At 41.1% G+C, this 27252-nt stretch overlaps 1 protein-coding gene and 1 pseudogene across 4 annotated transcripts in view; both read left to right on the top strand.

Moving 5' to 3' along the window:
• Nucleotides 1–532: 532 nt before the first annotated feature.
• On the top strand, nt 533–15418 carry LOC102028126 (annotated as a pseudogene).
• A 4055-nt stretch (nt 15419–19473) lies between these two features.
• Nucleotides 19474–27252, top strand: part of Pifo (primary cilia formation) — a 9721-nt gene continuing 1942 nt past the window's right edge. For 2 of the 4 annotated variants that reach the window (XM_005388945.2, XM_005388944.1), the window contains exons 1-4: nt 19474–19665; nt 24293–24435; nt 24999–25094; nt 25994–26124. In XM_005388945.2, the coding sequence (XP_005389002.1) occupies nt 19509–19665; nt 24293–24435; nt 24999–25094; nt 25994–26124 (527 nt within the window). In that variant the 5' untranslated portion in view covers nt 19474–19508. Of the gene's footprint in view, nt 19666–23902; nt 24047–24292; nt 24436–24998; nt 25095–25993; nt 26125–27252 lie in introns of those variants that run through there. The other 2 variants (XM_005388946.2, XM_005388947.2) reach the window with 2 other exon arrangements.

Raw genomic sequence — 27252 nt, forward strand, 5'->3', positions numbered from 1 at the left:
AGTCCAGGATGGCCTCCAATTCACAGTGATTCTCCTGCCTCAGCCTCCCAAGTGCTGGAATTACAAATGTGTGCCACCATACCCAGCTGGTTATCTGCTTCCAAACAAGTTCTTTGTAAAGTATGTCAGGAGTTCAAACTCTGAGAAAATCACTTTGGTCTATTTGTCTTCTGGTAGAAGGAAACAGGAATCGTACACATATAAACATCTTTGAAGGCATATAAACTTAGAAGACTATTTGGAGAGAGAACATAGTGACTTGAATTAGCCAGGTCTTCAAAGCAACAAGGGCAATTTGGGAGAAAGACTGCAGGAGGGGGGAAATGAAGGGACTGCTGAGACACCACTGCTGGGAAAAGTAGTGATTACACAGGAAGGACAAGAGAAAAGTAGGAGCATGCTTAATCTTGGCAAAGGATACTGGTGAAGGGCTCTGAGGCAGAAATTGAGAAGTGAACTGTTTTTAATCCAATGAGTTGGGAACATCAAGGCCTTACCCTTCTTTCTTTGAGTCTCCATTCACTTTTCTACTATGGTTTCCACTTGTGAGAGCCACCAGACTTTCATTACTTCAAGTATCAAATTCCTGCACCAGTATGGGTTTGATGGACTAGACTTAGACTGGGAGTACCCTGACTCTGGTGGAAGCCCCTCTCAGGACAAGCATCTCTTCACTGGACATGCAGGTGAAAAATCATGTAATAGTCTGTATACTGAGAAGTTTCAACGTCTTTTCTTTCCAAGGAGAACTGGGTGCTCGTAGAGTAAAACTCAACATGAATTAAGATTCCTAGATAACATGAATTCACTCAACAAGCATATAACAGGAACATGTGTGCTGTGTGCCAGATATTACATGCTATCTTAAGAAATAAAATTCATTTCATCTTCATATTTACTCTATTATATAGATACCATAAGTATTATAATCTGTGTTTTACAGATTAGTAACAAAGGCATATGGAGATTATAAGTGACTTGCCTAAGATCACAGTCCACTGCTTGTAACTACTGTACTAGACTACCTATTATTACTGAGAACAACCTCAGATAGTGTCAGATATTGTATTAGAGTTCAGGCTAAAAAAAATAAGACACAATCCTTGGCTTTAAAGAACATACAACTTGAGGTGGAAGATTAAAACATACCCAACAAGTGCAGTGCATTTTGATAGACACTATGATAAAGGTCAACAGGATACAAAAGTAACACACAGAGTCTAATTCTGCTCTGGAGTAGGATCAGAAAGAGCTTCCTAGGTTGGGAATGTGGGTCATATAGCACTTGGTTAGAATCCACAAGACCCTGGGTTCGGTTCCCAGGAAATGTGACAGGGAGGAAAGAAGAGAGGGAGGGACCAGAAGGGAAAGAGTGGGAAAGGGAGAGGGAGAGATAGGTTGGTATCCAGTACTCTCCCCCAAAAAAACATGTCGCCCAATTGAGTGAGGATGAGAAGGGCATAAATGACAGATACGTGTGAACAAGGGGGTGATGATGGATTGTGCAGCTGCATAAATGACAAGAATAAATCATGTGGAAACTTTTATACTAAGTTAAGGAATATGGAATTTACCCTCAAGGTTATAAGACAGCTTTGATAGATTTCAAAAACTGGAGAAATATGACAAAGCTTGTGTTTTGGAAAGATTTCTCTGCCTTTCTCCATAGAGGATGAATTAGAAAGAGATCAGAAGGCAATACAAGGGTTAGAAAGCTTCTGAAATAAACCAAGCAAGAGATAGTCAGGCTCAAAAATGGCTGTAACACTCAGGGGAAAAAAAGAAGTATACATGGGAGATACAAAGAGGATGAAATCAGTGGGAATTGGAGATCAATTCAAAGTAGAAAATGGAGAAGACTGCAAGTTTTCTGATTTTAAGGATGGTTTTATTGTGGTGCTGTTAATAAGATGGTAAATGTAGGAAGAAGAGCAGATTTGGAGTAAGATTAATTTAGCTTTTAACACGTTGAATGTGAGGTATCTGGGCTGCCCAGTGAGCACTGAATGAACACTAATCTGGATTCCAGAACAAAGAACTTGACACACTGTACTGAAGTCATCAGCAAGGGCAAATTATCACCAAGGAAAAATGATTGTGTCTTGGTTACTTTTCTCTCATTGCTGGGACAAAATACTTGACACCCAAAATTAAGGAAGGAAAGGTTTATTTTGCTTACAGTTTGTGGAGGTTTCAGTCCATACTTGGCAGGTTACAAGGCAGGGTGACACATGGCAGAGGGCTACAGCTCTCTCATGGCAGCAGAACACAGCAAAAGCAACAAACACTAAAAGGGAGGAATGGCCCCAAGCAGCCTCTTCCTCTCCCTTACATATGCAAACTATCCACCCCAGGGCGGGTGTAGCTCTCACACTCATAATCAATCAAACTCTAAAATCCTGCCCAGTGACCGCATGAGGCTTTGGGGGGACACACAGACACAAACCATAACAGAATGAAATTATGTAAGTCAAAGACTAAGGATGGTTTTTATGCTTTCCCAAGACAGAGATTTTTTTCTATACTATTTCATATATCAGATTATCAGCCAGTCTCTGAATACTTTTGATGTTAAGTAACCCACTAGGTGAGCACACAGTTTACTAATTTTACAGGTCTAATGATCAGAAATAGCATCTCTAGTCTTGGTGGATATATGCCTCCAGTCATAAATTATAACTTCCAGGCATTGGTTCCAGTGCTGCCTTTTGAAACAACATAGAATAAAGCCACATATTTTTACAATATCTAAAATCAATATTTGAAGACAACTCTATTGCCCTGTGTCTCCTTCCAGTCAAATGTCCTGGTTCCTTCTACAAGTAACAACATAACTTTCAAAGGCACTCCACTGGAACACATTCTAGCATATTTAAATAATACAAGTATAAGAACCCACTCCCATGCCCCAAATAAGATTAGAGACACACAAAATACAGGTGGATATTCTTCTAGCACTGCATGGGAACCTACAACTCAGCTATTACCACCTTTCCCACTGGCCAATTCAGCATTTCATCAGAATATCCATCCTATAAAGTAACTCATTTATTGAACAGATGAAACTAAATTTCCATACTGCTCAAAGCTGGATGCAAGATACTACACCAAGTGTAGCTTAAGGGTGTGGAGATATAAATTAAACTCTGACAAGTGCTCTGAGACCTGGGTTCTGTCATGACTTAGCTATTAACTTGCTATGGAACTTTGGTGAATTTATCTTATCCCTATGTGGATTAGATAAGGTTGATTAATACCATCTATTATATCAACATTGTTCAGGTGCTGACAAACTGAAATAAGATAAAATATGTGGAAACATGTTGAAAAAGAAATGAATAAATTACACATTACACAAATAAATTCATATTTACTAGTATTCACTAGTATGGAGACCACTGTGACACAGCTCTGAGTAGGATTTACTATTAAACAATTGGCTTTCCATGTTTACTTGTGAGTTGTCTGAAGCTAAGGCACTTTGTCTGGGGATGGACAGTGGACTCATAGTAAGTGAACCTCTGTGAGTCACTGGTCACTGCTGAGGCCTCTATTGGCCTGTGAACCTGTAATGCCTCAAAGGACAAGATAAGGCCACCGCTGAGGATGTTTATCTTCAACCCCAATTAACTAAAAGGACATTGCAGCTGCAGGCTCCATACTCCTACAATAAATGCCAGCCTAAAGATAAGGTAGTTCTCCTGAGTGACATAATTTACTACTTGGGAAACTATTTCCCAAGGTCCAGCTAGATTCCCATGTTTTCTTGAGTATCCTCCTCCTTTGTTTGAAAACCTAATAAGTACTGGCTGCTGAGAGAAGTCCTTGTCTTAACTCAGAGAATCTTGAATTCAGCAAGAGAGTTAGACCCTCCTGGAGCCCTACAATCATTTCAATTGTCTCATTTATTTAAGCTTTCACCGACCATTCATTTGGGAGATTGTGGGCCTGATCAGCCCACAATAACTAAGGGTTATTAGCCCAATATTGAAGGAGTTTAAATCAGTTTCATATATGCCCTATTATATATTTATTATTTGATAGGAAATACATGAAGCTTTTGAGCAGGAGGCCAAGATACTTTTTGTAGCCAGGGCAAGTTCTCCCTGATCTCCACACTGAGGAACACCCTTGACCTGTAGAGTTTAGGTAATCGACAGCAGGGGAATGTATAAATGTTCCTTCCTCAACTCAAATAGTAGCCTGGACATCTGTCCACCCTCACTGCCCATGGAGATTCTTCTCATTTCCTGCTTCACACTGCCCAGATGAGAGGTGGTAACAGTTCTTTCCCCATCCCTGAACTTCCATCAGGAATCTTATGCTCTTATGGGAAACCATACTTACAGCCAACAAGAGACTGCTAAGTCTTAAAAGTGTGTGAAAGCCTGCCAGAATTATGCTGACATTCAGTACAAATCAAGCATGATTGCCACACACCTGGAATCCCCCACCACTATGGGTTAGGAGCATCACAAGTTGAAAGCCCTGGGTTTGATCCCTCAGGACTGCAATAATAATAATAGTAATAGTAATAATAATAATAGTAACATGCCTCTCTAGAATTCTTTATTCAAAGTCCCTCTGAGCTACTTGTGGATATTCATTTAACAAGAGACCTCACCAGTGCTCTCATATCTCTAGTCTGTCATTCAGGGGATATAGCAACTCCCTCAAATTTTTTCCGGGTTTTCTAACAGAGTTTTACTTACCACTTGTATACTATCCCCTCAGTTCTCAGTGGATATTTTCTGAATGAATAGATGTCATAAGGGAAAAGAGGCTGATTTTTGTTGAAAGCCAGGCTGGCCTTAGAAAAACATTAGAGTTTTTCTTAATTCCTAAGTATGGAGTCATCTGATCCTGCCCAGTTTTGGGACTTCTGAGCTAACAGCACCCCACCTTCAGACTTCCATGCTCATAGTGCCCATCACCTCTAGGTAAAACCCAGAGCCACACCCAAGCCCATACGTCTGCTTCTGGTGCTGTGTTTCAGGTTGCACAGTCCCCATCCTTCACAATAAAATAGGAGCTGCTCTGCCTGGAAGTGGGAGTGGAAGTGGGAGTGTTGCCCAATTGAAGACATCAGAGAAATCGACAAGGAAAAACAGGAGGATTTTATTAGGTGTCACCTGCTCAGAGGGCTTCCTGTCAAGATGGGTGAGCACTGGACAAAGGACAGGTTCCAGTTTTTATACATTTGGCCAAGGGGGTTGGTCTTCAGCATGGAACTTGTAGGCGGGCAGAAGAAAACAAAGGCAGTTTGTCAAGCTGTGACAGTTTTGTATCTTGGTGGCCCTGCTTGGGCATAACAGGATGTTATGGAAACAGGAGGTTATAAAATTTTACCGACAGAGACAAAAGTTACTGCTTTTATCTATATTAGAACAAAGAAGAACAGCTGTAGGGAGGAAGAACTTCAGGAAACTTGACTTTCTCTTTTTCAGTCCTGTTTCAGGAGCAGCATCTTGGGAGGCAGCTCTAGGGACACCAGATTCTGTGCAGGCAAAGCCAGTGAACTGTGACAGATAGCATAAATGCCTACTGGAACTGTGCAGATGGAATCATATACCAGGAGAACTTCCAGGCTGGCACACTTACAATATGCCACTCTGTTCTTTTTTCTTTTCTTTTTTTTGAAATGAGGATCTCCCTATGTTGTCCAGGCAGGACTCAAACTCCTAAGTTTAAGCATTTCTCTTTCCTCAGCCTTCTTCTGTGTAGCTGGGACTAGAGGCATGTGTTTTGTGCCCTGCTCAAACTCTGTTTTAAGTGTTTTACATGTATTTTCTTATTTGATTCTTCCAAAAACCTGAGGAGGTAGGTAATACTAATTCTAGGAAACCAAGGGCCAGAGGACATAGATAAGCTGCCCAACATCCCACCGTTGTCACAGAACCAGAGTAACAGCCAGTCCTGAGGACACTACTTTAGTTTGTCCAGTCCCAGAAGGTCTCCCTGGGAAGAACCTGAATTAGACAGGCCTTGACAGTCAAGAACAACCACCAAGATCTGGGGAAAGTGACACAGACAGAGCAAGTGCACCGCTGAGGTAGAAATGAAGAGGGTATATTAGGTAAAAGAAGACATATGTTTCCATTATAGTATGCACAGGCAAGAAACAGGATGGATCAAATCACACAAGAGTTTGAAACTTAGTCAGAAGGTTGGCTTTATTGTAAGTGAGCTGAGAAGCCACTGGAAGATTACAGCGTGGGTGGGGACATAGTCTAAACTCAATATTAACAAGGTGAGGTTAGAATAGGAATTAAGAACCCTGGGAGGAGCTAGGGGTATAGCTCATGGTAAAGCACCTACTTAGTAGACACAGGGCCCTAAGTTATCCTCAGCACCACACACATACACACAATGTGGTGGATTAACAACTAATGGTCAACTTGTAACACCCAGCTGAACTGAATCAGCGTGGTGCTGGGTATGGTGGCCCACCTGAGGATCGTCACCAACAGCATAAAAGGAGAACTAGAGGGGAAGATGGTGCACTGTTGATTCTCCTGGAGAAGTTTCTCACGCAGGCTTTCCTGATATGAACTCAGGTGTTCTCGTCATTGGAGGAGCTCAGGACCTCACTATTGCTGAGCACGGCTGCAGTTCTTTTGGAGGGAGCTCTGGTCCTTACATTGAGCATTGCTTCCTGGCTACAGTACAGATCCCTCAGCCTGCTGGCACAGATCCTTCATCCTGCTGGTGCAAACTTTTTAACTCCTACCAGGGCCTTCCCAGTACAGATTCTTCACATAGACTTACATGAGACATTGTCAAGGGCTTCACTTGGATTTGTGGAGGACATTGCCACAGGCTCTAGGTCTTCAGCTGGACTCGTGCAGGACATTGCTGTGGGATCCAGGCCCTCTGCTGGATTCTTTGGGTCTCTAGTGTGTGGACAGATCTGTACTCTTTTGCATTTGACTCTGTAGGTGAATATTATAAAATAATTTTATAAATTGTGTGTCCTGTATTAAATCCTTTCCCTTGTAAACCCCACTATGACACACGTGCACAAAAAAAAGAAGAAAGGACACGGCAAGCAGCATTCATGGTAACTGTAGCAAATGGATTAACCCTGAGCACCATGTGAGATCAAGGAAGTGTAGGATTTGTGTTTCCAATGAACAAGTGAGGAAAAAGTAAAATTGAGTGTTGTTATGAAAATAATCATGCATCTATTCAAAAAATGAAGTCTGGAATAAAATGGAAACAGAAAGTGTGGGATCTCCTACAGAAAATTTCTTAAAGTCACTACTAATCCACATAGCATTGAGGAGGCTCATAAGGATGTAGACTCTAGACTTGAAGATAGGGGACGAAAGTAGCCTTTGGCTTTGAGGAACAGCATCTTTGACCAGTATAGTGGCCTGTGGCTAGATCAAACTGGCTTTCCAAATGAATACCTTTACCACTGCCACTACTTTCCCATGCTTAATTCTGCCATCATCTATAAGATGCAGAGATTATAGCAGCCTAAAAAGTAGGCACCCCTTAACCTATCCTCCTGTTCTTGTATATGAACTCACCATTTTAACCAATGTTTGCTGTGTGGCTGGCTACTACGTGCAAGATATGATCTTGCCCCCAGGACCACTCTGCTGCCACCACCTATACTTCTCTCTCACTATTTCCGTTGTGTCACTTCTTTGCTGTTCCTTGAGTATTCCAGCAGAGTTCCCACCTGAGGGCCTTTGCACAGGCTAGAACTCTTTCACAAGATTTCCACTTGACTCCATTCCCAACTTTCTTCAGGCATTTTCTCAAATTCACCTTCTCAGGGAGACTGCTAGAATTAACCTCCACGAGGACAAGAATTGCTGTTCAGTGATATATTCTCACTGCCTGGAGTGCCTGGAACCTGACATAAGAATTTAAGAAGAAATTGTTGAATGAGTAAATGGACAAAAGGAGATAGGAATTAACAAATTGATTATTCCAAGCATCGTGCAAGGCGCATTATGCAGGTTATCTCCTTTGTGGTCAACACTGACTGCTCCAGTGCTATAGGTCAAGGAAACTGAGACCTTACAACAATAAATAATTTTCTTGGAATGACACCTGTGCAATAAATAAATAAATCAGCCTGAGGTAGGAGAGCAGGGCTGGAGGAAAACAGATCAAACAACTAGGCAGAATCTGTCAAAGTCATGGAAACCCAGGGCACATGCACAGAACACAGGCTCTGGGATGATTCCGCAACTCCTGAGCACTTCACAGGGAACCAATTAGAAAACTGGTATTTCCAATTTACATCTGGTGCAAAGCCAAACAAATCTTTCCATAGGGCAGTGTAAATCCAGTACTAGACTAAGTGAGATTTTGATCAGACAACTGTCCCAATGCTTTATTTGCATAAGAAGCCAATGTAAGAATTCCAGATACTAAAGACCCCTTTTCTTTATCCTTGCTGCTGCTGAGAGTCTGTTCACCTGCCTGTTCTCACTCTGAAGAGCCTATTTCTCTTCTACCTTCAATGAGTGTTCGTCCTCGCTACCTTTGCTGTGTGTCTTGTACACTTCTTCATTCAGGACACCAAGAACCTGGATGAATACCCTCTGGAGGCGCAATCCATATGCACTACTGCAGGGTCCTGTGGGAGAGAGGCTCTGTACTGCGCTGGGCTGAGCAGCCATCACCATTCCACACACAGCCAGGTGGGCCCAAGGAGGTGAGGCTCAGGCCGCGTGGTGGGGGTCCGCCCTGGTTTGCCCACCTAAGATCCGTGGGCAGCCGCAAAGTCCATCTTCACGAACCCTGCTAACCAGATCTGCCACACTGATGTGGCCATGGTGCAGATGAAGCTCTCCAGAAAGTGCTTCAAAATCACCTGCTATAAAACAGGGTCATTAGCTGGCTGAGTGGCATAGAGAAATCACCTGCTATTAAAACAGGGTCATTAGCTGGCTGAGTGGCATAGAAAGACTTTGATGAAGTTCTGCAGACCCACTCAGTGTTTATAGGCGTTTCTGAAGGTCAGGTCAGAAACAGAGAGAATCTCATCAGTGCCTTTGGAACAGATGGCCTAACTGAAACCTGTAAGTAGATTTTGACTGAAAGAGAAGCTTAACTAACAGAAAAAGAAAGGTACACATAGCTTGAGCAGATGTGGAGGGACACTGCAACCACTGTGGAAAAAATGTGTGAACCTGTTACAGAAAACAGACCAAATACGGGAAGAATGACATTGGAGAGGTTTGGGAAGCAGTTTGTTACACCGGTGGGCTTCAGACTAGGATCTCTCTCAAAGAATCAGAGCCCCACCTGTCAGGGTTTTGGGGCTTTTTAAAGGGGAAGTGAGGGGGAAGTAAATAGGCAGATTTGGCAAACATGATTAGAGATTTGGGTTCTGAAGGAGTCTGAATATCTCAAGTTACATCGCAAGGCCATCAGTTATACAGAAGTAGTAGAGATGGGTTACAGAAAGACAGAAATGCTCTGTTATCAGGCCTATTGGACATATCCACTTGGTCTTGGTGGGCATCCTGGGCAGACTTTTATTTAAAATTTTAATTTCTCCCTTCAAACCCAGAAACAAAGAGAGCATACATTCATCCTTATCAAGAGAGACATCCTTATTAAGGACATCCACTATTCAGCCAAACCCAACAAAAGTTCAAAACAACAGGCTTTGACAGTAATAAAGCAGTGTCTTAATTACTTTTCTTGTTGCTAAGACAAAATACCTGACATCCAAAGTTAAAGGAAGAAAGGCTCATTATAGCTCACAGTTTATAGAAGTTTCAGTTCATAGTTGGCTGACTCCAAGGCAAAGTGGAGCAGCAGAGGAGCACTGGAGAGGAGAAACAGTTCATGGCAAGCAGAAGGCAGCAAAGCAGCAAAGTATCAAAGCAGCAGCAAGTAGCAATAAAGTAGAAACCTCTCCCTTTTATGTTTCAGGGTGCCTACCTTTTGGGTGGTACCACTAATATCCAGGGTGGGCCTTCCCATTATCCACACCTCGAACTATGCCAAACTAATCAGTGGACTAATTTAATAATTTTAAACCCTTAATCCCACATCACACACTTAATCTAAACATCATACACTCTAGACCCAGCCACCTCTACAAAGCCCCACCTATGACTCCATGAGGCTTTGGACGGGCATCTAGACACAAGTCATAACAAGCAGTTAAAGAAAAAAAATGAAGATAGACTGGTTTGGTTTAGTTTAGTTTAGCTTAGCTTAATTTAGTTATTATGAGTAGGCAGTCAGAGAGAATAAAAGAAAAGAAAATAGTTCACCCAGATCCAGAACTAATTCAAGCAGCTAAACCAAGTTTAGAGATGCAAAGGTGAACACAAGAACAAAGGAGAAAATGTTGGAATGAGAATAGAGAGATAAGGACTCTTCCCACCAGGAAGAAGACTTTTATCCAGGATATGCTAAATTAGACCTCTCAACAACTTCTCCTTGCCTCCAAGCTGGATAGACTAGATATGCAGTTTTCCTTTTGAACTGTTTTGAATTCACCCTCTTTGAAACAAGGCCCTCATCTCCTCTTATCTATATGAGGCAGAGGCAAAGAAAGCATGACTAGACTTCTTTGCCTTCTTGGTATTCATAGAGCTTTTTTTCTCATTATTATTTTCAGTAAGCACTCTCCTAAATTCCTCCTTTTGTCCTCAAATTTATTTTTCAATTTTGGGCGACAAAGAACTGGGGTTTATATAAAATTAACCATTTCAACATGAGGCTTCAGCTCATTCTTCTGGTGAATGAAGAAAAGAAGTTGAAAGAAAAGTTTAAACCACTAATCAAGGATATAAAAAGGGAAGTCAACAGTCAGAAATCATGTATCTGACTGACCAAGGCTGGTGGTCAGAGAAGAAGATGAGCTAATAAAAAAGGAAACAAGGCAATACCTCTTTGGAAATATTGTTTGAAAGATGTGAAAGTAGTGGGTGTGACTACACAGGACCATCCTTTGTAGTTGTCTAATGAATGACTTTCATCAGTTCTTTACTCATAAAACACTGCTGACAGTACTTCTTTCTTCTAAGATTTTAAAACAAAAGTGCTCAAACTATTTGATAATGTGGGAATGATTTAGTTCTAATTGTTCATTTGGAGTTTTAAGCAAAAATGAAAATGGCAGATACAAAGGCCACCAAAGTACTTTGCTGTTATCTTATGCCTTTGTAGCTTTTCAGAATGGAAGTTATTTGAGACAGGTCAATGGATAAGAAATTAAACCTTGTATATTAGATAAATAAAATTATTTGAGGGATATGTCTATCTGATTAAAAGGGTGTATTTGCTGGGAGGTGGAACATATCTTATTTCTATTTACTATAACCTGTATGTCTAGATGGCTGTCACCTCCTAATATGTGTCTTGAGTGATGACTTCCTGGTTATCTGAAAATAGATATCTAATGACTGTGTAGGACTTAAATAATTTCCATTGAACATGCTGCCATAACTTAGATAATTCTTGGTAAAATATAGCCATTTATGTCTAACTTTAAGTTATATATTATTAGAGCTAAAAGTGTATTTAATTCACATAGTTTTTATTAAATGATGGCTTATGTTTCTAGACCAGTGGTGGCAAACATATGGCACATATGCCGCAGTGGGCATTTGTTATCATTGAAAGCTCTAAAAGGTTGGCCATCACTGTTCTAGACAGTTTCCTAACTCCCTTTCTTTTCTCTGCCTTTGTCTGTGGTAGGGTTGGGGAGTTACTGGTGTAGGCAGACAGATGTGAGTGGTAGGGGGATGGTCTTGTGTAGTAGAGCAGAGTAGAATTTTCCACACTGGGAACAAAGGAACTTTCCCTCTTCATTCATACATATGCAAGAGAAGGGTAGAAAATGCCCTAAGAGCGAGACACATGGGAAAATAAAGAGAATGGAGACAAAGAAGTATGGTGGTTTTGCACTACTGCCGGCAACCTGGCTCTCTCTCTCTCTCTCTCTCTGGGCTGTTTTTCCTATTCTGCAATAAGCTCTATTTTCTCTAAAACTAAGACTTTGCTTGCATGTGGTCTCTCACTATTTAAGCTGGGTGAACTGAGTGAAATTTTCTCAAACTAACAAGAACCAACAAAATTCAGGTTGTATTTTTTCTGGTGCTGAAATTAAGGGTTTGAAAACTTTCCTGAGCCACAGTAAGACAAGATGACCATGCTGCTTCCTGCAATGCTTTTCTTTTTCCTTCCTCCTATTATTATAGTGAGGTAAGTTAGGTACAACTATTACAGACAGAACTAGGCTCTTGAGGGAGTCAGTGCAAGGATGAGAACACATTACAACTGTGGCTAAAGGCACATCTGTTGAAGGTCAGGCCTCAATATAAAGACAAAATGACTAGGCCTACATGCCTCCCCAGGGGATTAGCAATACATTAAAATTATACTACAATTGGTGTCACCTGGTACAATAAAATCTAGATAGACATCAGTTACCCTGGTGGGTAACTAGGACTCCTTATCCATCCTTTCCTAAAAAGGTCCTTGTTCTTTCCATGTACACTTTCTACATGACCTTTTTCCCCATTGGAACAATATTACCTAGGCAGCTATCCTTATAATCTAATTGTTTGATCATAGCTTTGGCCCATTGTCTTAGTTACTTTTCTCATTTTGGGGACAAAATATCCAACACCCAAAGTTAAAGGGGAAAGTGTTATTTAGCTCACAGTTTGTAGAGGTTTAGGCCCATAATTGGCAAGCTCCAAGGCAAGGTGACTTGGGAGTGAATGGTTCATGGTGCCCATAAGGCAGCAAAAACAACGAGAAGAGACAAGACTATTTCTGTCCCTTACATTGTATGCAAGCTACCCGCCCTAGGGTTGGTGTAGTGCTCACACCCTTAATCCTACCCAGCACTATGCCAAACCAATCAGCAGGCTGATTTATAATCACATGCCTTTAATCTCCGCTTCCTTCCATGGATAGATAAAGAGATTCCTGAGAGGTTTTGAGACATCAGGTCTATGCTTAGATCTGGTACCACCCAGACAACAAAAGACCTATCTACAACCCCTCCTGAGAAAACTTTTGGGGTAAGTGGAGAGAAATTGAGTTCTGGCCAGGGATATAGCTGAGCGGCACAGTGCCTGCCTAGGAAGCACAAGGTCCTGAGCTCAATTCCCGGCACCACAAAAAAAAAAAAAAAAGTGAAGGAATTGAATTCTGATTTTTTTTTCTTTTATTGAGACAGGGTCTAGCTATGCTGTTCAGGCTGCCCTTGAGCTCACTTTGTAGCCCAGGATGGTCTCAAACTCACAATGATCCTCCTGCCTTAGCCTCCCCAGTGCTGGGATTACAGGTGTGTGCCACCATGCCCAGCAATGAATTCTGATTCTTAAGGAGGAGGAAAAAAAAATCTAATTTGGCCTCCCTCAAGGATCTGGCCACTCTGACCCCGTGGAATTTGATTCATCAGGTGCAGTATCAACTGCTAAGAGATCTGGCTAGGCCATCCCTTAGGGGACCTTATAGACCACACCAGATAATGGGACCTTATTTCATTCCCTCTCAGGCACTCACTGGGGCACCAGCAGGATGAAGGGAATGGGCTTCTTCCTCTGCTGTTATAAGGTGAGGGGAGGTAGCGAGGAGGCCAGGGTATGTTGTAGTTGCTGCAAATAAGATGAGGGGTAGTTAGGCTTCCTCTATTGCTGCCATGAGCACAGAGGCTAGGAAAGGAGGTTTCTAGCAAGTATTACAGGGACATTCTCATGCCTACCACCATCTTTGTGTGTATGTTTGAGATGGGAAATTCAGCCAGCCTCTCTCTGTGAACACATCTCTCAGTCTATCTTCAAGAACTGCGAGAAACTTGATACTCAATCCCTGAAGAGAATGCCCCTGATCTTTTATTGCTCCCAGGGAGGAATAAGATAGCCATTGAGAGATGATGAGACTTGACCAGCAGGGGGAAGTATAAACTATAATACCATCCTACAGCTGTATTTGTTTCGAAAAAGGGAAAGGAAATGGTCAGATGTTCATGTCCAGGCTTTGTTTGTCCTAAGGGATAATGAAACACTTTGTAAGACCTCCAAATTAATTCAGTCTTGCTAATTGCTATAGCACTGGAGGTGGGGTTACAAAAGGATACCCTGGAGCCCAGTGGGCCTCAAGAGAGTGAGCCTTGCCCTAGAAGAATGACAGGGGGAGGCCAAGGGGGCAGAAGGGGAGAAGGAAAATAAGTCCCTAACCATCTAACCTCTACCCTCCCTTGAACTAGTCTGGGAGGGGCCATTCTCTGTCATAGTTTCTACCCCTTCTGCCACTAAAGTGACAAGCCATGACCCTTGGATACATTATACCTGCTTGAAGCCCTGGACAAAGGACAGAAAGCTGCCAAGAGCAAAAACCCCTCACCACCAAGAAGGAACAATCTCACAGCTTATTCCTTTGAACTCCTAGAGGGACTCGAGCTGCTTTTCCAAAAGACACCAAAAGATAAGTAATGATTGTTAGTGGAGCTTTGATGCATCCCCTCATCTGGACTAAGAATTTCCTTGGGCTCCTAATTCTGGTTCTTCAGTGGTGCTTTCTGATGTGCAGTTCCTTGAGAGTTGGAATTATTTTTACTGTCAACAGACCCCACCTTCCAACCATGAATTCTGGGCTGTTCTTCCATTTTTTCCTCCTGCTGTCCTTAGCAGGGAGGGTTACAGGGTTAGAGGCTGTTTCCCCTAATATATGGATACAAATAGCTTCTGCTATACAGCAGAGACAGAACTTCACTAGTAAGTAGGTATGTGCTACATTAGGACTTATGCCCCAAAACCTTAAGGGCAGATACATAGACACCACCTCCCTGGCTCATACACATACCACCCAAAAGCCCCTAAATTACCCTAATCCAGTACATCTGGTACAGTTTTCAGCCCCTCTCTGTTTATTATCCAAATAGACGCAATGATCTGGGGAACCAATCTCGCAGGGACTAGGTTCCCCTTTCCTTAAAATCCATAATGTCCAATACAATGGTATCTTAGTTCATAAACTTAATTCTTCCCATGATCCTGGTTGCAAATTGAATTGGATGAGAATCAAATCAAATTCAATGGTTAGGTTCAGTGTTGACCTTACATTAAGTTTGATTTGGTTCTCGTCCAATTCAGTTTGCAACCAGAATCTTGGAAAGAATTAAGTTCAAGAGCCAAGGTACTACTGTAATGGAGATGATTATTTCACCTTCCTTGAGATCCTGTCACCCCAGTATCTATGTGTCCTACAGGTAAATTCACTGTGTAATAGACTGAAGTGCCTGACAGTTGTCCTCGTCAAAGCTAATCCTGACCGGTATGATGGATCAAGATGGTATAACTGTTCTTGCCACCTACCACCAGAGTGTGGCTTGATCTTAATGATCAAGCCCACCAACAATGGATACATTGGGATCCCCGCTGTCAGAGCCCCTGCCTCACTGGGCTTTTTTGCATGATAAATCTCTTCAGCCCCTTGTCTGGCAGCAGTAGGTTTGGCGTGACCCAGGCACGCCAAACCCCAACTCCACCAGTAATGAAACCCAGAGTCCCGGACTCCCTTGCCTAGAAGGGGTTCTAATGTTCATGTTTCTCTGTACCTTATGGCTTCACCCTGGTTACATGCCACCTGTTGTTATAACTACACTCACATGTGGGGGATCGGGAGGGTAAGATATGTTCTACTGTGTAAAAGTGATCTGGCTGTCTGTAACCCCCAACAGAATCACACCACCCTCCAAAAATAGGGGGACATCAAAAGAGTGTGGTGGCTGTAATGGTGGCAGAGGTGGTAACCTTCATGGGCTCTCTGGTTGCCCTGGCAGGGGAAATAATTTATAACACTGTCACCATGGCCAGTGTGTTCACTATGATGGGAGATATAGCTGATCAAACAGGGGCAAGCTTGCAAGACCTCACTACTTTTCTAGATTCTCTGGCCTATATGGTTGTAGCCCACTGGGCAGTGTTAGATCTAATGCTGGCTAGAGACAGAGGCAGGGTTTGTACAGTAGCTAATCACTCTTGTTGCTTCTGGATTAATAGAAAAGGCCAGGTAGAGATAAGGACCCACAACAGCATTAACCAGGCTACTTGGCTTTGGGATTTTTTCCATCCAGAACCACAATACCTGTTGTTATAGTCAGAGTTGACAAGGGAACAGATTTAATACAGGACACATAATTTGTAGGATTAGTTTATAATATTAACCCAAGAGTCAAATGTACAAGAGTGAGGGAGATCTGTCCACTCACTAGAGACCCAAAGAATCCAGCAGAGGGCCTGGATCCCACAGCAACGACCTGCAGAAGTCTAGTTGAAGACCTAGAGCCCATGGCAATGTCCTCCACAAGCCCAACTGGAGGCCTAGAGTCCACGACAATATCTCACACAAGTCTGTGTCAAGGACCTGCACTGGGAAGGCCCAAAGGTAAATGGTGGAAGCTAAAAAGTCCACACTGGTGTGATGAAGGATCTGTGCTACTAGCTGAAAGAGCTGCACCAGAGCCAGGACATGATGCTCAAGGTAAGGAACAGAACTCCCCCAAAGAGAACCATAGCCATCCTCAGCAACGGCAAGGAACCAGGTTCCTCCAACAATGAGAACTGAGTTCATATCAGGAAAACCAGCATGACAAGCTTCTCCAAGACAATCAACAGCACACCATCTTCCCCTCCAGTTCTCTTTTCATGCTGTTGGCAACAACCCTCAGGTGGGCCTCCCACACCCAGCACCACACAGACTCAGTTCAGCTGTGTGTTACAAGTTGACCAGTAGTTAATGCACCACACCTGTGGAGTGGCCTCATGCAAGTATGGGCTTCCCCGTCCTGGCTGTTGCTATTCTGGGACGCCTTTGTTTCCACTTATTCTCTTTCCTGGGACCCTGCCTCCTTAATCTCTTTGTTCATTTTGCGTTTTCCTACCTAACAACTGTAAATCTGCAGATGATCTTGAAAACTGAGGGCTACTAGGTGGTGCCAATAAAAGGATACTTCAGGGGACCCCTGGACTGACTATCCACTGACAGCAAGTTTAACTCCTACCCTGAAGCACCCCCTCTCAGCCAGAAGTAGCACTTGACTTCCACACCCCATTCCCTGAAGAACCAGGAACAACTATTTGAGGGAGAAATGTAGGCAAACTAGTATGAAAGGTGGGGGGACCTTGAGGATAGTAAAGCAGAGTGGAATTTTCCAACCTGGAAACAGAAACTTTCCCCTTCATTCATTTATATGGAAAAGGAGTACATGGAGTACCCTAAAAGGGAGAGGGCAGGAAATGCCTAAGGGTAGGAAGCCAGGGAAAAAAGACCACTAGAGGCAAAGAAATCTGATGTTTTTTGAGATCTTGAGAGTGACCCAGCTGTCCCTCTCTCTCTCTCTGGGCCAGTGATAGGGAACCTTTTAGAAACTGAGTGCCCAAACTGCAACCCCAAACCCACTTATTCATTGCAAAGTGCCAACACTGCAATTAAACCTGAATCACTACTGACTGGCCATGCAAAAGCTCCTTGGCGCTGGCTGATGAGTTGCTACTGATGACATCACCTGGTGCTGTTACTCCTTTCCAAGCATGTGCATGACCTTCTGTGAGCTGTTACCCAGTGCTCAGCTCTAGGGGCAATTCAGGGGCTACTTAAGCCAGGACAGCTACTTACCTGACCACAAAGAGGGCTCTGTAGGGCTGCGGCAGCATGGGTGCCCTAGGTTCGCCACCCTGCTCTGGGCATATTTCCTGTTCTGCAATAAACTCTATTTTCTCTGAAACTAAGAATGTTGTGTGTGGCCTCTCACTATTCAAGCTGGGCAGGCCAAGTGAAATCTACTCAGGCTGCCAAGCAGGAAAATTTGAGTTACATTGTGAGAATTAAATAGTCAGTATGTAGAGTCCCTAGAATAGGGCCTATTCTGATAAACACCTGGTAAACTTTAGTTAATATTATTTAGGATGTATCTGAATATAATTATCTTAGTATTTAAACACCTAAATGAACAAGTTACAAGTTTTTAAACTTTTGCATATCCTCAAAAGAGATGCACTCTAGAACATAAATTAGAGATTTGCTGACAATAAATATCCCAATGTATTCTTGGCTTGAACAGGTTCTAACTGATTTTATAAGCACATAAAATGTCCTGCTAATACAAGTTCTCAGAAATGTCCATTCATTTTTAAATAATTTTAATTCAAACTATGAGGTCAAAATTTTTTCTAGTAATTTTAAAAGAAATATTCTTGTCTGGTAACATGGGAATGAACAATTTTCTATTAACATTGAATTTTTTGATATAGTCCTTAAGAAGTTGCCTTTACTGTGTAGTTTCACTGTGTATTGTACATTGTGTTTGTGTTTTTTGGTACTAGATTTGAATCCAGAGCCTCACCACAGACTTTAACCACTGACTTATACCACCATAAGTTTGTTGTTTAGAAATCCAACCTAAACTTGAACACTTTGCAAGGTATGGTGGTACATGCCTATAGTCCCAATTACTTAGAAAGCTGAGGTCAGAGAATCACTTTGAAATCCTGAGTTTGAGACCAGTTTGGGAAACAGTGAGAGCACCCCGCAACTTCAAAAAGAAAGAAACAAAGACAGAGAGATGAAGAGATGATAGATGAGGGACACAGACAGAGAGAAAAAGAGAGAGAAAGAGAGATCTGAACTCCAAGGAGATAATTTTAACCAATGACATTACACTCTATTTTCAGTTTAAAGAGTTAAAGTGATATTTTGCATTAAAAATCGCAATTACTAAAAACGTTCAATAGCTGTATCTTGAACAGAAAGACAGTTAAAACAATATTGCCTTAAGTTTTTCTGATTACTCATCTCTTCTAGAAAGCTAAAGCTTCAAGAAATAACAAGTCTATCATATCTGAGAGCATGCTGCTAAATTTAAAAAAATTTTACTTTATGTTCATCTCATAAAGCAAAGCATTTAAAAATTTTTGCATGTAATCACCTTTCCAGTACCAACATTATAATGGATTATTTAGGGATTTATTTATTTATTTTGCTTTTTCAGGGCAAGCTGATGTGTGTCCATTTGGTCAGAAGCATGTTTCAAAAATAAGCCTCTTCCGTTAGCACAGCACCTTTCTGTTAAAGCTTCCCTTTGCCCCATGCACAGTTATTTGCTCTAAAACCCCTGTACTATATTGAAATTTCCTCACAGACCTTGATATTGCCACCTTTCATTACAGACACCTGTCTTCCATGTTAGACTGTGAGCTCCTTAAGGGGAAGTCACTTAACCACATACGTGTATCACAGTCTGCTTTGGATGTAGTAAATGTGAAATAAAAGTAGAGTGAAAGATAAATAAGTAAATAAATAAATAAATGGTTTTCTCAGGGTCATGCAGTTGGCAATTAGTAGAGCTAATTCTAGGCCTTCCCAGCTCCCTTTATATCACAATGCTGCCTTGCAGAAAGCAATGTCACAATGACTCGAAGGGGAACTTCTAGGGTGGGGCTGTTACTTAGCAGCCAGTCTTCTATTTGTTTTTCTTGGTTAAAGTCCACGTAGGAGAGTGTTGACTCATGGAGACAATTTATGAGAAACCTATTGAAAATTCGTATGATGAACTGTTCAAGTCCAGAACTCCTAGGAAATTCACGAAGTCTGAGCCATATGATCTACCACAACTTAATACCACACAGTGGAACCGCCAGCCATTCCTTTGGGACTTTGCTCTTGGTAATTGTGTTCTTGCTCTAGTACATATATGAAAACTCACCCAAATTTGAAGTCTAACAGGAAAGAGGTGGGGTATACACAGGATTACGTGAGAAGCCTGATCCTAGGTTGGCTGGGGGAGAGCTATACTCACCGTTACAAGCCTTGGCAAAGAGTAGCAGCTACTTGCAATAAAGGAGCACCTTTCTTTTTTTATTTGTATGACCCTTAGAGATGGCTATAGCCCTGGGCATGGAGGTGGTAGATTAGCCATGCATTAACATTTGTGAAATGTCAATTCTGGGTTAGTTTCTGTGAAAAATTTGTCCCTGTGTTAATGCTTAAATTCTCATAGCATCCCTAGGAGGAAAAAGCTCTTTAGTGCCACTTGATAGACAAACCAAGACATAGGTAATTTAAGTAATGTCAATACTTATTGAAAACCAATGTTTACTGAAAACCATGTTCACCCTTCTACCCCAGATGGGAGTATCTAATGTGTAAGAAAGTCTAGAAAGTGGGATTCAACAAATCTCTTTCCCTCCTATCTCCTTTACTAAGCGCAACTATTCTCTAGATTTTTAGGACTTTTATTCCCTGGATCAGAGGTTCTCAACCTTATTGAGACCCAAGCCTTGCTCTAAGTAACAAATTATTTTATAATACCTCATTTAAATTAAATTCACAGGTAACCTGACCTGCATAATTTCATAAATGACTCAGTATAATGTCATAAGTGTAATATAAAGGAGAAAAGTAATTTTTAATGAAATACTATATAATCAGTATACAAATTATCAGATATAACTACTTTAGAAGACAATGAAGTAACCAGACTCTTGCATTATATTGTATAATGAATAAGGAGAAGGAGGTCAGAAGTCACTTCACACAAGCAGTTTGAGAAAATAAAAAGTCAGATTTACAGTTGGACACCAGAACAAAAACTAGCGCTACAATTAGTAACACTTTCGACTTAATAGCTTCTAACGATAGAAAAACTTAAAGATAATACTGTACCTAGATAAATTATGGTACACTGAAGTCAAAAAAGGGGGATGTGAATATCTTAGTCTTGCAAAGTAAGTAAACTACGTTCATTTGCAAGGCTTGCCAGATTTTTAAAAAATAAATTATTATATTGGTCTGTAATACATATCCAAATGGGTCCAAGTCATAACAGAGCAGATTGGTGAAGTACGTCAGGCAAACTCACTGGTATACATGGCCCAGTACAGGAAATGGAACATTAACATTATTCCAAAAGCTGTCCCAGTCTACCCCAAAGTCTGCTCTACAAAAGTCTCCTTATTCTGACTTCTAGCCCGTAGGTTAGTTTGACTTACTTTTTAAATTTTATACGGACTCTAGCGTACACTGTTTCTATCTCTCTTCCTTCATATATGCTTTTTCTGACCTAATGCCCCAGCCTAAGAATTCCAGTGTAACTCTCCAGAGATATTCTCCTGTTTTGCACTCATACAGTTCTGCCAATCTGAAAATCAACATCAATGCAACACTACCATTAAATGCACGCAACTTCTTCAATTGTGCCAACTCTCCCCAGTGTATTTTTCCTATACCACCTAGCATCCTACCTAGGAATTCCTATTGCGTTTTTATTATCATCTTCATTAATACTATTCAATCCAGAATACTTTCTCTGCCCTGTTTTCTCCTTCATATCCTTGGCCTTCTTAAAGAGCTTCCTGCAGAAGAATCTTTGACCCGGTTCATTTCAGATTGTTGGGACCGGAGAAATAAGTCCAAAATCCAGGATTTTGTGGATGTCAACTGATTAGGGACTTTAGTTACATTTCCAAAATGCTTTCACCGTAAAACCTAGATCAATGTTTGATTAAATAATGGAAGACTATAGCATAGCTAGGTGGGCACATCAGAAAAGCTACCTCAGAAAATGTTTCTGTATTACTCCTTGGGAAATATTTACTCATCAATCTTGGCATCTACACATAACTTCTGCCTGTGCCAGCTACCACTCTGATAGCTGCCAAATGGTTAGTGTGTTACTCAATTCTTTTCCTTCTTATTTTTTTAATGTATATCAGTATGGACTTGTGTCCATTTTATTCAGTGGATTTTAAGTATGGTGATGGTATTTTTATCCTGAATTCAATCTCAGGAGAAAATTCTTTAGCTTTTCATCATTAAATGTATTTTATATAGGTTTTCCATAGGTAATGTTTATCAAATTAAGGAAGATATTCCTAGTTCACTGAGATTTACTTTTTAAATTATGTGTGGCTATCATGTGTGATACTAATTTTCTTATTCATTTAAATAAGCACTTTTTCTTTTATTAATATAGGAAGTTACATTGATTTTATTTTCAAATGTTATATCAACATTGAACTGGTAGAGTAAATACAACTTTATCATGAAATGAAAACTTTTTGGTTTGCTTAACTTTGTGTAGGCTGTTTATGCTTATGTTTCTTAAAAAGATTTTTTTTTTCTTGTGATAGCCACTCTACTGTCATTATGGCTTTATTAGTCTTATAGAATAAATTGGCTAATGTCCTTTTGTTTTTTTAAAAAAAATAGTTTGTATGTGGTTGATGTTATTTCTTCTATAAATAATTTAGAATTCTCCAGTTAAGCCATTTAAGTTTATCATTTTCTTTGTTAAAAGTCTTAAAGTATTAATTCTGTTTTTAGTTTTGACATTCTTTTTATGTTTTTTAGACAGGGTCTATGTTTTTCAGGCTGGCCTTGAACTTATTATGTAGCCCAAAATAGCTTCAAATTACCATCAGTTGTATTATAATCATATTTTGAGTAGACAGAATACTTCTAGTAAATTACACAGCAACTTTATGACCCCACCTTTAGTCCATTTAAACTTGGCTTTTCATAACATTCTAGCTGTCTGCATTGTCTCTTATAAAGTTTTTTTCAGGGCTAACATATACACATTCTAGCAATTATTTTCACAGAATCCAGCAGAAAGGACATTTGAATGTTATGTAATAACTCATTATGTGACTAGGCAGGGCCCTGAAGGATGTTTAGCTCCCCTAGCTTGTTGACCAGGAGCATCATCTTAATAAACTTTTAAACAAAAATACCTTCCCCTGGCCACAAGAAAGGATTCTGAATATTTTTACCACAAAGAGATGATAAGCTTGAGGAAATAGATATGCTTACCCCGATTTGAATTTTACACAACTGAAACATCATATGGTAACCTATAAGAATATTCAATTACTATGTGCCAATTAAAAATTATTTTTAATACAAAAGAATGCTTCCATAAATTTCCCAAATATCTTCAAGGTCTTATTATCACCTTTTTGGGAAATCCTCCATTAGATCTATAAGACCATCCCTGAAGACAGCCCTCACCCACAGTGTGTGGGGATCATCACTAAAGGAGTCAAAGAGCACTGCGGACCAGTTACACTGTGTTCTGTTACCTCCCACCTCTGGACAACTTCTACAATCTAAGGCCGCCCTAAAATCTAAATTAAACAAGTTGGTGTTAGCATCCAGGATACAGTAAAGAAGTCAACAACAAACACCTGCCATGTTTCCTTCCGTTAGGATGAGTGTGCTCACAAAAGGGCTGCATGTCCCCTTTAGTGATAATAACCCCTTGTACAGTCAACTACACCAGGAACTGCTTATTATTATCTTAGTCCTCTCAACAACCCTATAAAGAAATTATTGCCAATTCGGAGATAAGGAAACCAGCGTTTAGAAAGTAAAGGGTTGTTCAAGAGTCTAAAAAAAATATCACGCACTTCTATAATTCCATTGCACTTCTACTGTTTCACGTCAAGCCATCAGTATTTTTAAAACCTATGCAGGGCCTCCTGCCCCTCCTCCGTCCCTGCCCCCTTGAGGTACAAGGGAGCAACCTGATTGGAAAGATTTGAGGAACAGAAGTGGGTCCAACAGGGATCTAATACGGAGCTAGGATCAGCCCAGGGAAGCCTCTCACGCCCTGGCGCTGGGCGTTGCCCAGGCGCCCACCCTCCTAGGTCAGCAGCGCGGCAGCTTTTTGCTGTTTCCCGGATCCATGTTGCCCGGACTTCAGGGCACTCTGAACCGCACTGTCCCTGCCCTTACAACAGTGCCATTTCCAAAGTCCTTCCCCACTCCTTCCCCACATAGCCCTTCCAGCCGCGGGTCTGGCAGACTCCGTACCCCTACTCTAGCTGCAGAGCTCACAATCAGCTCCTAGGTTCGCGGGTCCAAATTGCTCCCCCTGCAGGGGCTCTAGCCCCCGCCCCCCACCTGTAGCTGCGCAGGCGCGCTCGGGGCGATCCCCGCCCAGGGATCCCCGTTTGGGGCTCGCTGGGCCTGCCTCCGTTCCCTTGGCAACGAAGTACACAAGTGTGTGCCCTAACCGCGCTCACGATGTGCTTCAACAAAGCGGGTGAGAAGGGCTACAGAGGAGTCCAGAATAGAGGGCAGGCGAAGGGTGGGGAGCCTCAGAAAGATAAAGGAGGCGGAAGTACACTCCGACCCCTCCGCGGAGTTCTGTCTCGGTTTTGTAAGAGCGTAGTGGGCGCAGTCCTCTGCTCCACCTGCCCTTTCCCTGCCCTCGCGGAACGCAGAACTCATTCGCAGAGACAGAGCTGCCTACCCTCACCTATAGTTTTTCCTCTTTCATGATCTTTAGGAGCTGTGAATGTCTACTCCTTTGGAACACGTCAGCAGAGGAAGCTCTTTCCTCTATACCATCCTCCAAACCAACTGGGGAATTATTTTCTTCCTATTAGAGGATCGCCTCACACAGGGCCTGGGCATTACATACCAGAAGATGTGAGTATCAACCTCCCCTTAGACGGGTCTCATTTCCCTGGATATGGAAAGATACCAAAGTTTCCTGGAAGAAGAACTGCAGGATTTTTGAACTTCTGGGTCCCGACATGAGCAAATTCCCTGGTAGGCAGCCAGCTGCTGGAGTCAGTACAGAGACAACAGCTCCATCCTAGCCACCCTCACTAAACCAGAGAGCCCTATTTCCTATAAATCCCATCCCCACCTCCAAACGCCTGTCAGCCAACGCCAGTTCCCTCCCATCCATCCTATCCTCGGGATGACTGTTGTGTAAGAGCAAGTTCACTTTTGTGGAACTCACATTGTATTTGTAGAAATCCCATTTATTCTTTCTCTCCAGCTACATCCTTTTGCAAAAGTTACATGTGTTATTTATGTATTGTGTGCATGGTCTTGACCTTGAACTAGTCAAGACAAGAAAAAGCACAGCAGGTTCAAATGGAAACATTCTAAATTCACTCCATTTTGAAGGCTGTTCCCTGACTATGTTATTGGTGTTTTTCTTTTTACTTTGTTTTGTCTTTTTTTGATACCACTCAAACTAGTATGGCCTGGCACACCAGCTGTGTAAGATCCCAACCAGTACAAAAGGATATGCACTTGGAGCCAGAACAGCCGTGAGGTTTAAGCCACTCACTAAGGTAATGTACTGGGATTTAGGGTGATCTGGGTTGCTGCATGAAAAGCTTGCACATTAGTATTGCACATGTATATGTGAGTATACTGGGGAAAGCAGAAAAAAGTTTACTGAAGAAATGGTCCCAAGGGTCTCTGGTGCTGAGATGCCTAGTGTTAAAATACTGGAAGCTATGTTTATACACATCATATTATCTTGTTTAAAAATAAATTCCAACACTTCCATCCTTTTGCATGATTGGATTTCAAGTCTAATATTTAGCATAGAATCCTAATCTCCCCCTGCCCCACCACTGTCCTAGGGATTGAATCCAGAACCTTGTATACTAGGCAGATGCTTGACCACTGAGCTACATACCCAAGCCAAGGATCCTATCCCTTGTTGGATGCTTTCTGACATGTAAATTCAAGGGATACTGGCTCTGAAAATCTCTCATTGGGATAGTAGACATAGTGGTTGCCTTGATTCTACCCATCCTGGTTTATTTCTATAATCAGAGTGTTATATATCCTTAGACAGCCAAACAACATCCATATCTCGGTTTTCTACCTACTTCAGCCTATTTCTACGTCTTGAAATGTCCAATCCATAGCTAATTGCTTGAATAGGCAGAGGGTGTTGGTATTTTTTTTAATCTGGAACGCTATATATATATATATATATACTATTATATATTATATATAGTATAATATATAATATATATTATATATAATTGTATATTATATATAAAATTGTCTAATACATACTATATATAATTGTCTAATACATAATATATATAATTGTCTAATACATATATAATGTATTATATATAATACATACTATATATAATTGTCTAATACATATATATATAATTGTCTAATACACTGATCTTTTTCAATACACTGATCTTTTTCTTGGCAACAGGATGTGACACCTTGCCCAGGCAAGTACCAGAAAGTAAACACTTCAGAGGAAAAACACAAACAAAATTTTGCTCCATTTAATGTCTTGATACCTCGATCTGGAAATTATTCAAAGGACAGTTCTTCTCCTGGGTATGTCTCCTGTTTCCTGGTGTACTTCAGTAAAAGAAAGTACATACAGCAGAGATTACATCCAAACCATCCCAGCTAAATAAGAAACCATCCATCTTTAAAGACTTAACTTCTTGCTTCCCTGGTCTCTGGCATTTTGTACTGTAGACTCACAGTTATTCATTTAAAAACTATTTGGTAACGTACTAGATAGTTTTATAGGTTCCAGAAGTCATGTAGTAAACTCATCACATAAGGCTCCTGGTTTCTTGAAGTTTACACTCTAAAGCCCATACGGATGAGAAAATACTGATAGTAATAAATAAGAAACCTTATAATTTGTCAGTCAAACTGTGACAGTCCTGAGAGTGAAAGAGGCCTAGTAGTAATTAGATCAGGACAGTAGCCATAAGCTAATCACAGGCAAACAAGGAAGTATGGTAACCTGAATAGGCATTACAAAACAAATAAAACAGGATAATGATAAAATAGATTGATGAGTTGGAGGCTGTCCTCACCTGGGTTTTCAAGAAAGGACACTGAACAGGTGACACTTGATCTGAGACCTAAATGACAAGACTGAGCCAGTCCTGCAGAGAATTGGAAACAGAGCATCCCAAGTAGAAGGAAAAGTAAATGTAAAGGCCATAAGTTAGGAAGGAATTTAAATTGAAAAGGAAAGGGAGAAGGCTAACGTGGCTAGCATATAGTGATCAAGGAGGAAATGAGAAGTGAGAAGAAAGGCAGGCTAGTGTATATAGGACTTCTCAAAGACTTATTCTAAATGCTTCAGGAAATCATTTAGAGTCTATAAAATTGCAGGGCAAATGGTCATGGTCTTTCTTTTACTAATGAGAAATACAAAGATTGGAGAGTGCATGTAGCTTTTTCAACGATTGTATTAAGGAAGTTTAAATATTATGTCTTGAACTCTACTTTCATTCTGTTATTTTTCCTACAATAGAGTACAGCAAGAGACAAAATGTTACAGACAAAGGCAACTCTAAAACAATCTGTTATCAAGAAAATGTAATGATCTGTTTTGCTATCCCTGCATTACAGATAGATTTTTCTCTTCACTTTAATCACCAACTTCAAATTGTGAGCAGTACACTTACTACTGTTGTAGAAATCTTTTTTTTTTTTTTT

The sequence above is a fragment of the Chinchilla lanigera genome, unplaced genomic scaffold (genome assembly GCF_000276665.1).
Source record: "Chinchilla lanigera isolate Chin_1 unplaced genomic scaffold, ChiLan1.0 scaffold00034, whole genome shotgun sequence".
Classification (NCBI taxonomy): domain Eukaryota; kingdom Metazoa; phylum Chordata; class Mammalia; order Rodentia; family Chinchillidae; genus Chinchilla; species Chinchilla lanigera.